Here is a 15,000-nt window from a genome sequence, read left to right on the forward strand (position 1 = left end):
TGTGTGTGTGAGTGTGTGAGTGTGTGCACACAGCTTGAGATGATGGCTGGGCTGAGGGCAGTGCTAGCTATTAAGTACTGTCATTATTTGCACTAAAACACTCCCACCAACTGGCAACGGGACCTCTATGTCTAGTAGGGAGGTATGGAGGAGGGGGAATTTGGTGGGTAAGGAAGTCATGGGATTTGAGAGGTAAGGGTAAAGGTGAGGTTGTGTGTGTGTACCTTGCTGCAGGCTCTGCATGGGGTTACTGGGCTGTAGGGAGACCAGGCCTTGTCTCTGCAGGTTGAGGATGTGCTGCTGTTGAAGTTGCTGCATCTGAATGAGCTGCTGCTGGAAGGCCAACTGCTTGTTACCTATCTGCTGCTGTGGAGAGAAGAGAGAGAAAGTACTTACGTGTTGATAAAACTCTAAAATGTATTTCCCAGTATTTCTACCCCACTCCATTGGAGAGCATTTGTATTAAGGTTTAAGGAAGCCCATTCCATCAATGCATCTCAGGTACATTGTAAAATGGAGTCTGAAAGACTCCACACAGACTAGCAGTGTTGGAAAGTAAAACTGTGACCCCAAAACTTGAATCTGTTGTATGGGGACTCTTGAGGAAAGAGAGAGATGGAAGCAGGGAAGGAAGGGATGGAGGGAGGAGGTGAAGGGGTGAGTGGTACAGACTACATGGCATGTGGCGATAACGTCAGTGCGTGTCACGGTGATAAATGTCCCCTTTCCTGGTTTCCCTGTCGGTGCCGGACCAAGCCTGTGTTACACTGTTTGATGTCCCCCCTGAGAGATGGCCCTTATCTTCCCCAGATAACAGAAGGAGAGGAGAGACAGAGAGAGAGAGGAACAGAGAGAGAGGAACAGAGAGAGAGAGAGGGAGAGGGAGAGACAGCGAGAGAGAGGAACAGAGAGAGAGAGAGGGAGGAACAGAGAGAGAGAGAGAGAGAGGAACAGAGAGAGAGAGAGAGAGAGACAGCGAGAGAGAGAGAGAGAGAGAGAGAGAGAGAGAGAGAGAGAGAGAGGGAGAGAGAGAGAGAGAGAGAGAGAGAGGAGGAGATGAGGGGTGGAAAAATAAATAAATAGAGGTTTTTCTATCAGAGAGCAAGCAGCGGCCGACGAGCCTTTGAACAGACAGGAGGAACTCACAGGAAGGCCACAAGGTCACTTCCTGCCAGACTGGGCGTCTGGGGAGGTAGGTTGTGTGTGTGTGTATATATAGGGAGGCAGAGGGTCACTGTGTCAGCACAACAGGCATTCCCTCCAGAGAGGGAAGAGAAGTCCAACAGCAGGAGACTCTGACCCGCCAGTTACAATGTTACACTTGTTGTCTTGACTTCTGTCACAACTACACACTCAACAACCTTGTCGTAGACCAAGCACAATGTACTTTAGTGTATACAGCTAGATATTTTCCTGACCATGTAACCAGGACCTAGAGTTTTTCCTGGTCTAGTCATGTGGTCAGGAAAACCTCTTGGCCTTATCTGTAGCTCTTGATATCCACCTAAAAGCTGTTAAAGCTTTCTTGTACCGTTCAACACTTTCCCTCCCTTGGTCCATCTCTCCCTGGTACTGTCTGTCCATCTTCCCCCCCACCTCCCTCTATCTCACCCTCTCTCTCCAGAGACATGCTAGTGGTTCTTTAACTCATTGTGTGTGTGTTCTGTTTACATTAGCCGCGGCTGAGTGGCCAAAGCTAGCGCAGTAACAGGCTGTCAACGTGATTTATGAGCACATCACACACTGTCTGAGCCTGCCAGTCTCACACACACTCACACAGACACACAGACACACACACACACACACACACACACACACACACACACACACACACACTGCCAGTCCCAAACGTCTAGTGTGACAGACAGTCACTTCATTAAGCTGACTTCTGACCAGCTCCAATGCACCAGTCACACACTCTTGCAGCAATCACTTCTACACAGAAAACAACGACTGGAACATTCAGAGAATACAGAGGGGTCAAAAAGTCAGTCATTGACACACACATGTTAAAAAATGCACAGGGGAGATTTGTATTTTTCTCCCTTTCTTTATCCCTCTCTCCATCCCTCACTCTATCCCTCTCTCCATCCCTCACTCCATCCCTCTCTCCATCCCTCACTCCATCCCTCTCTCCATCCCTCACTCCATCCCTCACTCCATCTCTCTCTCCATCCCTCCATCCCTCACTCCATCCCTCTCTCCATCCCTCTCTCCATCCCTCACTCCATCCCTCTCTCCATCCCTCTCTCCATCCCTCACTCCATCCCTCTCTCCATCCCTCACTCCATCCCTCTCTCCATCCCTCACTCCATCCCTCACTCCATCTCTCTCTCCATCCCTCTCTCCATCCCTCACTCCATCCCTCTCTCCATCCCTCACTCCATCCCTCTCTCCATCCCTCACTCCATCCCTCACTCCATCCCTCTCTCCATCCCTCACTCCATCCCTCTCTCCATCCCTCTCTCCATCCCTCACTCCATCCCTCACTCCATTTCTCTCTCATCCCTCACTCCATCCCTCACTCCATCTCTCTCTCCATCCCTCACTCCATCCCTCACTCCATCCCTCACTCCATCTCTCTCTCCATCCCTCACTCCATCCCTCACTCCCTCTTTCATCTGTTGAGTGACCAGCAGAGCACACAGAGCTTTTACTCAATGAATCTATCCATTCATCCAATTGATGTGTCTATTATTATTACAACTATTCATCAGAATAGGTTAAGAAGGACTGACGTACTCACGTGTTGTAGTTCCCATAAATGTATCCCCTAGGCCCTTCATCTAACCCCTATGCCCTAGGCACTTGATAAGTAGGTGACCTATGTAGGCCTATGTAACCTACCTGCCATACCCATTCTAACCAGTAGGGTGAGCACCTCCGGGCCTCGAGGTCCTCAGCAGTGCTGCTTCTCTTTCTTCCTCTCAGACCTGGGACACCAGGTGAGTGGAGACTCTGGCCAATCAATGACATTAACCATTCAATTAACCACCAGCTAGAGAAGAAAACCACCAGTGTTGTACTGCTGGAGGCATTGGACTATTGATTGTTATAAGGCAGTGAGTTAGACTGTAGATCAGGCTTTAGCTGTACATAGGGGAGGATATATGTCCACAACAGTGGGAGCGGTGAGCCATCACACATCAGCTTTGTGTGTGTGTGTGTGTGAGTGTGTGTGTGTCTGTGTGTGTGTGTGTGTGTGTGTGTGTGTGTGTGTGTGTGTGTGTGTGTGTGTGTGTGTGTGTGTGTGTGTGTCTGTGTCTGTGTGACCAGTGTTTGCACTTGTCTGCTTGTTACAGGAAAAATATAACCGGAGAATTGGACAGGAGTAAAAAAAAAATAGAAAAGGAATCAGACACGGTCTCTACATGCAAGTCAACCACAACTGGTTTGCTTTGGTCACGGTCGAGTTGGCTGACCGCTGTAGGCAAGGGGGGAGAGGGTCCACAGGGAGAGGGGGATGAGAGAGGTGGGAGGGAGAAAAGAGGGGAGATCTAGGCCGAGCCTCCTCATGCGATTCCCACAATGGTCTCTGGAGGCCACGAGCTCCCTAGAAGTCTTCTCTGTTTCTTACCTGCTCCCCTCTCTCCCCCTCTCTCTCCCCTCTCTCCCCCATCTCTCCCCTCTCTCTCCCCTTCTCTCCCTCTCTCCCCCTTCTCTCCCCTCTCTCCCCCTCTCTCTCCCCTCTCCCCTCTCCCCTCTCTCTCCCCCATCTCTCCCCCTCTCTCTCCCCTCTCTCTCCCCTCTCTCTCAATTTTTCTCTCTCTCTCCCCTCTCTCTCCATTTTTCTCTCTCCCTCCCCTCTCTCTCCCCCATCTCTCCCCCTCTCTCTCCCCCATCTCTCCCCCTCTCTCTCCCCTCTCTCCCCTTCTCTCCTCTCTCTCCCCCATCTCTCCCCCTCTCTCCCCTCTCTCCCCCTTCTCTCTCTCTCTCTCCCCTCTCTCTCCCCTCTCTCCCCTTCTCTCCCTCTCTCTCCCCCATCTCTCCCCTCTCTCCCCTTCTCTCCTCTCTCCCCCTCTCTCCCTCTCTCTCCCCATCTCTCCCCCTCTCTCTCCCCTTCTCTCCCCTCTCTCCCCCTTCTCTCCCCTCTCTCCCCTCTCTCCCTCCCCTCTCCCCTCCTCTCTCTCCCCCATCTCTCCCCCCTCTCTCCCCCTCTCTCCCTCTCTCTCAATTTTTTCTCTCTCTCTCCCTCTCTCTCCATTTTTCTCTCTCTCCCCTCCCCTCTCTCTCCCCCCATCTCTCCCCCTCTCTCTCCCCCATCTCTCCCCTCTCTCTCCCCTCTCTCCCCTTCTCTCCTCTCTCTCCCCCATCTCTCCTCTCTCTCCCCTCTCTCCCCTTCTCTCCTCTCCTCTCTCCTCTCTCTCCCCTCTCTCCCTTCTCTCCCCTCTCTCTCCCCCATCTCTCCCCCTCTCTCCCCTTCTCTCCTCTCTCTCCCTCTCTCCCCCTTCTCTCCTCTCTCTCCCTCTCTCTCCCCCATCTCTCCCCCTCTCTCCCATCTCTCCCCCTTCTCTCCTCTCTCTCCCTCTCTCCCCCTCTCTCTCCCCTCTCTCCCTTCTCTCCTCTCTCTCCCCTCTCTCTCCCCTCTCTCCCCTTCTCTCCTCTCTCTCCCTCTCTCTCCTCTCTCTCCCCTCTCTCCCCTCTCTCCCCCTTCTCTCCTCTCTCTCCCCTCTCTCCTCTCTCTCTCCCTCTCTCTCCCCCCATCTCTCCCCCTCTCTCTCCCCTCTCTCCCCTTCTCTCCTCTCCCCCATCTCCTCCCCTCTCTCCCCTTCCTCCTCTCTCTCCCCCTCTCTCTCCCCTCTCTCCCCTTCTCTCCTCTCTCTCCCTCTCTCTCCTCTCTCTCCCCTCTCTCTCCCCCATCTCTCCCCCTCTCTCTCCCCTCTCTCCCCCTTCTCTCCTCTCTCTCCCCTCTCTCTCCATTTTTCTCTCTCTCACTATTCTCTTTTTCTCTGCCCCTGCCACATCCCTCCTCTACTCTCTGAAAATGTCAGGCTGGATGGGGAGAGTGTATGTGTGTAAGGCTGGATGGGGAGAGTGTATGTGTGTAAGGTTGGATGGGGAGAGTGTATGTGTGTAAGGTTGGATGGGGAACATGTACTCTATGTGTGTAAGATTGGATGGGGAATATGAACACGTATATGTGTGTGTGTTTGTTTTTTGTGAGAGAATCCCTTTATGATTGCTCTCTTAGACACCTCTGACAACTCACAAGCCTAAATGGAACCAAAGCCCCCTCCCAACACACCCTCTATGACAGTAATCTGGTGTGATCTGTTGGATGCTCTTTGTCGTTATGTGTTGTGATCCTGCTTGAAACCTACCGGGATCCCTGTTAGTGTGGTTAGACCTGGTGGAGGAGTGTGTGTGTTGGCACAGTTATCAATGGTTGCGGGGGTTAATTGACAGGCAACTCCGATAGTGAGTCGACAAAAGGATTTTACCTCAGGCTTCACGCACGCGCGCGGACACAAACACACACACACACACACACAAGAAATAACGCAGAAACCATGTAAATGAATCCTTATGCTCTATTAACGCAGAGCTCTCTATCAGTGAGGTTTACCATGGTGTGTTAGTGCAGAACAATGACATATATTCCATCACTACTATAACTCCTGTTTGGAGAGCCAGACTACACAACAAAGGCAAGAAGACCGGAAAAGGAGAGAAGGAGGAAAGGAGAGAAGGAGAGGATAAGAGGACAGTAGGAGATAGGGAAAGTGGAGGATGAATAGAGGAGGGTGGAAGAGGTGTGCGCTCTGCCCCAGTACAAACGCTCTGTAAGTTACAGCACTTCACCTCCATGTGCCCTACATACTCCACAATCCCCTAACTGACGTGTTGGCCACTTCAACTGTGTATGAGTGTGCTTGTAAGTGCGCTTGATAACATTGCTCCGTAGGGGTCTCACCTCTTTGGCCGCCTGCTTCCCAGCCTGCTGCTGCTGCTGAGTCAGAAGCTGAAGATGCAGCTGCTCCTGCTGCTTCTTATAGTACTCCTGTAGCTGGAGAGAGAGGGAGGGAGGGAGGGAGGGGGGAGGGAGGAGGGAGGGAGGGAGGGACGGGGAGGGAGGGAGGGAGGGAGGGAGGGAGGGAGGGAGAGAGAGAGAGAGAGAGAGAGAGAGAGAGAGAGGAGAGAGAGAGAGAGGAGGGAGGGAGGGAGGGAGGGAGGGAGGGAGGGAGGGAGGAGGGAGGGAGGGAGGGAGGGGGGAGGGAAGGAAGGAGGGAGGGAGGGAGAGAGAGACAGAGAGAGAGAGAGAGAGAGAGAGAGAGAGAGAGGGAGAGAGGGAGGGAGGGAGGAGGGAGGGAGGGAGGGAGGGAGGGAGGAGAGACAGAGAGAGAGAGAGAGAGAGAGAGGGAGGGAGGGAGGGAGGGAGGGAGGGAGGGAGGGAGGGAGGGAGGGAGGGGGAGAGAGAGAGAGAGAGCGAGAGAGAGAGAGACAGAGAGAGAGAGAGAGAGAGAGAGAGAGAGACAGAGAGAGAGAGAGAGAGAGAGAGAGAGAGAGAGATGGAGGGAGGGAGGGAGGGAGGGAGGGAGGGAGAGAGAGAGAGAGAGAGAGAGAGAGAGAGAGAGAGAGAGAGAGAGAGAGAGAGAGATAAAGAAATGGGGAAGGGAGGGAGAGAGGGAGAGAGAGAGAAAGGGAGGGAGAAATGGGGAAGGGAGGGATGGAGGGGGAGAAAGGCAGGGAGGGAGAAATGGGGAAGGAAGGGAGGGAGGGAGAGAGAAAGAAAAGGGGGAGTGAGGGAGAGAGAGGGTGTAGGGAGGAGGGAGGGAGAAAGGGGGAGAGAGGTAGTGAGAGAGAGACGGTGGGAGAGATGGAGAGGGGGGAAATAGGGAGGGATGGAAGGAGGGAGGGAGTGAGAGAGCGAGGGAGGGCGAGAGAAGGAAGGAGAGAGAGGGGGGAAGAGAAAAGGGAAGACAATTGAGTCAACAACATTTCAATCTTCAAAAGCCTGCTGTGAAAGAAAACCTTAGGCTTAGCTGCAGAAACACAAAGCATAACAGAGAGCAGTGAGAGTGAGGCGGTGTGCGTGTGCGTGTGTGTGCATGTGTGATATATGGTGTACACAGTTTCTTTTGCTCTCTCTCTCTTCTGCATCTCCATGAAGGCCGTGCGTCATTGTTGTGCCTCTGAGCGAGACAAGCTTTACAGACAAACTACCAGACAACAAGTTTTCCCAGCAACTAAAGCAGGTACACGTTACCGCAATGTGTATAAGTATATAATGTGTGCAGGGAAGCTGCTGGAAGTGCCTTCTCAACGGGGGGTGTAGAGAAACCCACTAGCATGATCAGATACACACACACACACACACGTCCTTCTAGATAAAATGTTGACTCTTACGTGGTAAAAGGGTGAATGAGTTAGAGAGATGCAGTAGCATGACCCAACAGGAGTGTTCTGTCCCTCTAGGGGAGATGTGCTGCCGAAGCCATGGAGAGACGATCATAGCCGTCAGTGTGAACTTTCTTCCTTTAAAAAGAGTTATTTAATGTTCACCTGAAACACCTGGACAGAGGTGGGCGGGTGTATATACAGGGCAAGGGGGGGTGTAGTGAGGTTTGAGGCGTCCCGTAAATCTTGGTGCCCTACAGTACCTGGCATGTCAAGGGCGTCGCCATAGCGCCAGAGACAGATGTTAGACAGACCCATGTTATTTATGGGCTGCCTGACTTATCACTGAGGTAACAGTCTGAGCAGAGGGGTGTGTGTACATGTGGGATGGGGATGGGGGTGGTGGGACAGGTGTTCTGCAGCGGCCATTTTGTTGGAGAATCAAAGGGTGTATCTGTATAGTCTGATGCGAACATCTAGTCTAGTGAAGGTAGAAAGGGTGTATCTGTATAGTCTGATGTGAACATCTAGTCTAGTGAAGGTAGAAAGGGTGTATCTGTATAGTCTGATGTGAACATCTAGTCTAGTGAAGGTAGAAAGGGTGTATCTGTATAGTCTGATGCAAACATCTAGTCTAGTGAAGGTAGAAAGGGTGTATCTGTATAGTCTGATGCGAACATCTAGTCTAGTGAAGGTAGAAAGGGTGTATCTGTATAGTCTGATGCGAACATCTAGTCTAGTGAAGGTAGAAAGGGTGTATCTGTATAGTCTGATGCGAACATCTAGTCTAGTGAAGGTAGAAAGGGTGTATCTGTATAGTCTGATGCGAACATCTAGTCTAGTGAAGGTAGAAAGGGTGTATCTGTATAGTCTGATGCGAACATCTAGTCTAGTGAAGGTAGAAAGGGTGTATCTGTATAGTCTGATGTGAACATCTAGTCTAGTGAAGGTAGAAAGGGTGTATCTGTATAGTCTGATGCGAACATCTAGCCTAGTGAAGGTAGAAAGGGTGTATCTGTATAGTCTGATGCGCACATCTAGTCTAGTGAAGGTAGAAAGGGTGTATCTGTATAGTCTGATGCGAACATCTAGTCTAGTGAAGGTAGAAAGGGTGTATCTGTATAGTCTGATGCGAACATCTAGTCTAGTGAAGGTAGAAAGGGTGTATCTGTATAGTCTGATGCGAACATCTAGTCTAGTGAAGGTAGAAAGGGTGTATCTGTATAGTCTGATGCGAACATCTAGTCTAGTGAAGGTAGAAAGGGTGTATCTGTATAGTCTGATGCGAACATCTAGTCTAGTGAAGGTAGAAAGGGTGTATCTGTATAGTCTGATGCGAACATCTAGTCTAGTGAAGGTAGAAAGGGTGTATCTGAATAGTCTGATGCGAACATCTAGTCTAGTGAAGGTAGAAAGGGTGTATCTGTATAGTCTGATGTGAACATCTAGTCTAGTGAAGGTAGAAAGGGTGTATCTGTATAGTCTGATGTGAGCTACTAGCCTAGTGAAGGTAGAAAGGGTGTATCTGTATAGTCTGATATGAGCTACTAGCCTAGTGAAGGTAGAAAGGGTGTATCTGTATAGTCTGATGTGAGCTACTAGCCTAGTGAAGGTAGAAAGGGTGTATCTGTATAGTCTGATATGAGCTACTAGCCTAGTGAAGGTAGAAAGGGTGTATCTGTATAGTCTGATGTGAGCTACTAGCCTAGTGAAGGTAGAAAGGGTGTATCTGTATAGTCTGATGTGAACATCTAGTCTAGTGAAGGTAGAAAGGGTGTATCTGTATAGTCTGATGTGAACATCTAGTCTAGTGAAGGTAGAAAGGGTGTATTTGTATAGTCTGATGTGAACATCTAGTCTAGTGAAGGTAGAAAGGGTGTATCTGTATAGTCTGATGTGAGCTACTAGCCTAGTGAAGGTAGAAAGGGTGTATCTGTATAGTCTGATATGAGCTACTAGCCTAGTGAAGGTAGAAAGGGTGTATCTGTATAGTCTGATGTGAGCTACTAGCCTAGTGAAGGTAGAAAGGGTGTATCTGTATAGTCTGATGCGAACATCTAGTCTAGTGAAGGTAGAAAGGGTGTATCTGTATAGTCTGATATGAGCTACTAGCCTAGTGAAGGTAGAAAGGGTGTATCTGTATAGTCTGATGTGAGCTACTAGCCTAGTGAAGGTAGAAAGGGTGTATCTGTATAGTCTGATGTGAGCTACTAGCCTAGTGAAGGTAGAAAGGGTGTATCTGTATAGTCTGATGCGCACATCTAGTCTAGTGAAGGTAGAAAGGGTGTATCTGTATAGTCTGATGCGAACATCTAGTCTAGTGAAGGTAGAAAGGGTGTATCTGTATAGTCTGATGCGAACATCTAGTCTAGTGAAGGTAGAAAGGGTGTATCTGTATAGTCTGATGCGAACATCTAGTCTAGTGAAGGTAGAAAGGGTGTATCTGTATAGTCTGATGCGAACATCTAGTCTAGTGAAGGTAGAAAGGGTGTATCTGAATAGTCTGATGCGAACATCTAGTCTAGTGAAGGTAGAAAGGGTGTATCTGTATAGTCTGATGTGAACATCTAGTCTAGTGAAGGTAGAAAGGGTGTATCTGTATAGTCTGATGTGAGCTACTAGCCTAGTGAAGGTAGAAAGGGTGTATCTGTATAGTCTGATATGAGCTACTAGCCTAGTGAAGGTAGAAAGGGTGTATCTGTATAGTCTGATGTGAGCTACTAGCCTAGTGAAGGTAGAAAGGGTGTATCTGTATAGTCTGATATGAGCTACTAGCCTAGTGAAGGTAGAAAGGGTGTATCTGTATAGTCTGATGTGAGCTACTAGCCTAGTGAAGGTAGAAAGGGTGTATCTGTATAGTCTGATGTGAACATCTAGTCTAGTGAAGGTAGAAAGGGTGTATCTGTATAGTCTGATGTGAACATCTAGTCTAGTGAAGGTAGAAAGGGTGTATCTGTATAGTCTGATGTGAGCTACTAGCCTAGTGAAGGTAGAAAGGGTGTATCTGTATAGTCTGATATGAGCTACTAGCCTAGTGAAGGTAGAAAGGGTGTATCTGTATAGTCTGATGTGAGCTACTAGCCTAGTGAAGGTAGAAAGGGTGTATCTGTATAGTCTGATGCGAACATCTAGTCTAGTGAAGGTAGAAAGGGTGTATCTGTATAGTCTGATATGAGCTACTAGCCTAGTGAAGGTAGAAAGGGTGTATCTGTATAGTCTGATGTGAGCTACTAGCCTAGTGAAGGTAGAAAGGGTGTATCTGTATAGTCTGATGTGAGCTACTAGCCTAGTGAAGGTAGAAAGGGTGTATCTGTATAGTCTGATGTGAGCTACTAGCCTAGTGAAGGTAGAAAGGGTGTATCTGTATAGTCTGATGTGAGCTACTAGCCTAGTGAAGGTAGAAAGGGTGTATCTGTATAGTCTGATGTGAGCTACTAGCCTAGTGAAGGTAGAAAGTGTGTATCTGTATAGTCTGATGCGAACATCTAGTCTAGTGAAGGTAGAAAGGGTGTATCTGTATAGTCTGATATGAGCTACTAGCCTAGTGAAGGTAGAAAGGGTGTATCTGTATAGTCTGATGTGAGCTACTAGCCTAGTGAAGGTAGAAAGGGTGTATCTGTATAGTCTGATGTGAGCTACTAGCCTAGTGAAGGTAGAAAGGGTGTATCTGTATAGTCTGATGTGAGCTACTAGCCTAGTGAAGGTAGAAAGGGTGTATCTGTATAGTCTGATGTGAGCTACTAGCCTAGTGAAGGTAGAAAGGGTGTATCTGTATAGTCTGATGTGAGCTACTAGCCTAGTGAAGGTAGAAAGGGTGTATCTGTATAGTCTGATGTGAGCTACTAGCCTAGTGAAGGTAGAAAGGGTGTATCTGTATAGTCTGATGTGAGCTACTAGCCTAGTGAAGGTAGAAAGGGTGTATCTGTATAGTCTGATGTGAGCTACTAGCCTAGTGAAGGTAGAAAGGGTGTATCTGTATAGTCTGATGTGAGCTACTAGCCTAGTGAAGGTAGAAAGTGTGTATCTGTATAGTCTGATGCGAACATCTAGTCTAGTGAAGGTAGAAAGGGTGTATCTGTATAGTCTGATGTGAGCTACTAGCCTAGTGAAGGTAGAAAGGGTGTATCTGTATAGTCTGATGTGAGCTACTAGCCTAGTGAAGGTAGAAAGGGTGTATCTGTATAGTCTGATGTGAGCTACTAGCCTAGTGAAGGTAGAAAGGGTGTATCTGTATAGTCTGATGTGAGCTACTAGCCTAGTGAAGGTAGAAAGGGTGTATCTGTATAGTCTGATGTGAGCTACTAGCCTAGTGAAGGTAGAAAGGGTGTATCTGTATAGTCTGATGTGAGCTACTAGCCTAGTGAAGGTAGAAAGGGTGTATCTGTATAGTCTGATGTGAACTACTAGCCTAGTGAAGTAGAAAGTGAAGCCATATTGTTTTCAACCATCCTGTGTTTCAGATCAGATGGAGAGGTGATAAGAAGGAGCCATATTGTCCTGCTGACTGTTACTGTTAGTACTGACTAACCACAGCCTGTTTCTGTTTGTTTGACTAAGTAATCAGTCATTTAACCAGGAAGCTCCGTGCTCTGACCGCCTGTCTCTACAACAGGGGAGTGTGTGTGTGTGTGCGTGTGTGTGTGTGCAAGTCCCTCCTTCTTTTCACACTCCAAAGGCGGAGTTAATCTCTCTTCTCCGCGTCACTGGCTGGCCACACACATGCACACACGCACACACACATGCACACACACACTCACGCACGCACGCTCGCACACATGCTCACACACACACACACACACACACACACACACACACACACACACACACACACACGCTAGGCTGAAGCTGGAGAATTGTGGGAATAATTAAGTGATAATTAAGGTCTTTTTAATGATTTGATTCAGTGGCTCTGCAGCATTAAGAGAGCCACTCACCTCGCCAGCCTATTACTGTGACCTTGACTTGACTAACACACCAAGAAAGAGCCAGATCAGCTGTGGTGTAATTAAAGGTTAGAGGAAACTTAAAGGTTAAAACACACACACACATATATACACACACACACACACACACACACATACACACACATACACACACACATATAAACACACACACACACACACACACACACACACACACACACACACACACACACACATATATATACACCCACATTGGTACACACACACACACACACACACAATACCACTCACAATGCAAAGTCTCCATGGAGACATGAAATGTAATGTTCCGATGACTGATATGGTCTCTGATTGCTGAAAATAGTGTGTGTCTCTCTCTGTGTGTGTGTGTTAAAGTGGCTGATTTGCTGATATAGACTAGGAGACAGTGTGTTTAATTAAGTGGGAGAGTCGTGTTAAACTCTGTGGTTTTAAAAGCAGAGGTAAAGTGGCCTTACACAAGTGTGTTTCACCCCCAACGTCTCTCTCCTCGTTAAGAGTAAAATGAGCTGTGTGAGTCCTTAACCGTCTCATTCCCAGAGAGACAGCATATTTCCATTACCATCCAGTCTGTCAGATCTTCCCACTGCAATTCATAGTGGCCTAGAGAAATGCTTCCTTATTAAATCTACTGTCTGTTCAAGCCCTGGATGTGTGTGTGTGTGTGTGTGTGTGTGTGTGTGTGTGTGTGTGTGTGTGTGTGTGTGCGTGCGTGCGTGCGTGCGTGCGTGCGTGCGTGCGTGCGTGCGTGCGTGCGTGCGTGCGTGTGTGTGTGTTAAATGCACTGTCTGTTCTAGCCCTGGCTCTACAGCAATTATTGCTCTATTTCCACACTTTTAATAGCTGCAGTCTATTAAGCATGTACAGGAGACGGAGTATGTCTGTACTGTCTGTGGGCATGTGTGGGCGTGTCTGTACAGTCCGTGGGCCTGTGTGGGCGTGTCTGTACTGTCTGTGAGCCTGTGTGAGCGTGTCTGTACTGTTTGTGGGCCTGTTTGAGTGTGTCTGTACTGTCTGTGGGCATGTTTGAGTGTGTCTGTTCTGTCTGTGGGCCTGTTTGGGTGTGTCTGTTCTGTCTGTTGGCCTGTTTGGGCGTGTCTATACTGCCTGTGGGCCTGTGTGGGCGTGTCTGTACTGTCTGTTGGCCTGTTTGAGTGTGTCCGTACTGTCTGTGGGGCTGTTTGGGCGTGTCTGTACTGTCTGTGGGCCTGTGTGGGCGTGTCTGTACTGTCTGTGGGCCTGTGTGGGCGTGTCTGTACTGTCTGTGGGCCTGTTTGAGTGTGTCTGTACTGTCTGTGGGCCTGTGTGGGCGTGTCTGTACTGTCTGTGGGCCTGTTTGAGTGTGTCTGTACTGTCTGTGGGCCTGTGTGGGCGTGTCTGTACTGTCTGTGGGCCTGTTTGAGTGTGTCTGTACTGTCTGTGGGCCTGTGTGTTTGTGTCTGTACTGTCTGTGGGCCTGTTTGAGTGTGTCTGTACTGTCTGTGGGCCTGTGTGTTTGTGTCTGTACTGTCTGTGGGCCTGTTTGAGTGTGTCTGTACTGTCTGTGGGCCTGTTTGAGTGGATCTCTGTGCATATCTGTGGGCCTGTGTGTTTGTGTCTGTACATCACAGGAGGTCGGTGGCACCTTAATTGAGGAGGATGGGCTCGTGGTAATGACTGGAGCGGAATCAGTGAAATGGTATCAAATACATCAAACACAAAGTTTCCATGGAAACCATGTGTTTGATGCCATTCCATTGACTCCGTTCCAGCCTTTATTATGAGCCGTCCTCCCCTCAGCAGCCTCCACTGCTGTACATGCCTGTGTGCGTATTTGTATAAGGTGTGTGTGTACCTTTTTGAGTGTGTATGTGGACACATTTCTGTATGTGTGTGAGGTGAGAAGGTTGGGGGGGGTGTTTGGTGCTAGCCACGGCAGTGCAGTGTTAAATATTTGACAGTCATGTAGTGTGTGTTCTGTATACTGTATGTGACTGTGAGTTATGTGTATGTGTGTTAAATATTTGACAGACGTGTAATGTCGCCCGCTAGGTAAGATCGGTTGCCATGTCGACCAACGGAACAAACACACTCCAGTCCCCAACACACACCCAGATCACAGCACCTCATCACACACCCCTAACCAATCAAGAACCAGGACAGCTAACATAAGCTCTCGCTGACCACAAGGAGTGTGTGTGGCTGAGCTTCACGTTGAGGACATAAACGCTTGTTTATGTTGTCAACTTTGGTTATGCTCACTGATAGGGAGGTGTTCAACCACTATACAGGCTTTAGAGAATTGGAAAGTATGAGCTTTTGTGTGTGTGTGTGTGTGTGTGCACATTTGTATATCTGTGTGTGTTTGCGTGTTACACTCTGTTCAAAGGCCTCAAAGCTCTCAGTAACTGTGCCAGAGGATTCAATCACAGCCAGTGTATCAGCACCTCCACACAGACACATCTAAACATGCTGGGCTGGGACTGAGCCCGCCAAGGAGTGTGTGTTCATGTCATATGAGTGTGTGTGTGTTACCTGCTGTAGCATGATGGCCTGTTGTTGTTGCAGCAGGGCCTGTAGCTGAGCAGGGGACAGGATCTGCTGCATCTGTTGAGGACTGATCATCTGGGGGGCCAACATAGTCATGGACACTGGCACCTGGAGGGAGAGGACCACAGAGAGGGTGACATACACACTGAGTGTACAAAACCACTTCCATGAC

At 48.9% G+C, this 15,000-nt stretch overlaps 1 protein-coding gene across 4 annotated transcripts in view; it reads right to left on the reverse strand.

The window, feature by feature from the left end:
* The window catches only part of LOC115119488 (forkhead box protein P4-like), a 180,648-nt gene that overhangs the window by 62,218 nt on the left and 103,430 nt on the right, over nucleotides 1-15,000 (reverse strand). For 2 of the 4 annotated variants that reach the window (XM_065001867.1, XM_065001869.1), the window contains exons 4-6: nucleotides 14,814-14,936; nucleotides 5,915-6,001; nucleotides 225-366 (exon numbers count right to left, since the gene is read on the reverse strand). In XM_065001867.1, the coding sequence (XP_064857939.1) occupies nucleotides 225-366; nucleotides 5,915-6,001; nucleotides 14,814-14,936 (352 nt within the window). Of the gene's footprint in view, nucleotides 1-224; nucleotides 367-5,914; nucleotides 6,008-14,813; nucleotides 14,937-15,000 lie in introns of all 4 variants that reach the window. The other 2 variants (XM_065001866.1, XM_065001868.1) reach the window with 1 other exon arrangement.

The sequence above is a fragment of the Oncorhynchus nerka genome, linkage group LG15, assembly GCF_034236695.1.
Source record: "Oncorhynchus nerka isolate Pitt River linkage group LG15, Oner_Uvic_2.0, whole genome shotgun sequence".
NCBI classification, from domain to species: Eukaryota; Metazoa; Chordata; class Actinopteri; order Salmoniformes; family Salmonidae; genus Oncorhynchus; species Oncorhynchus nerka.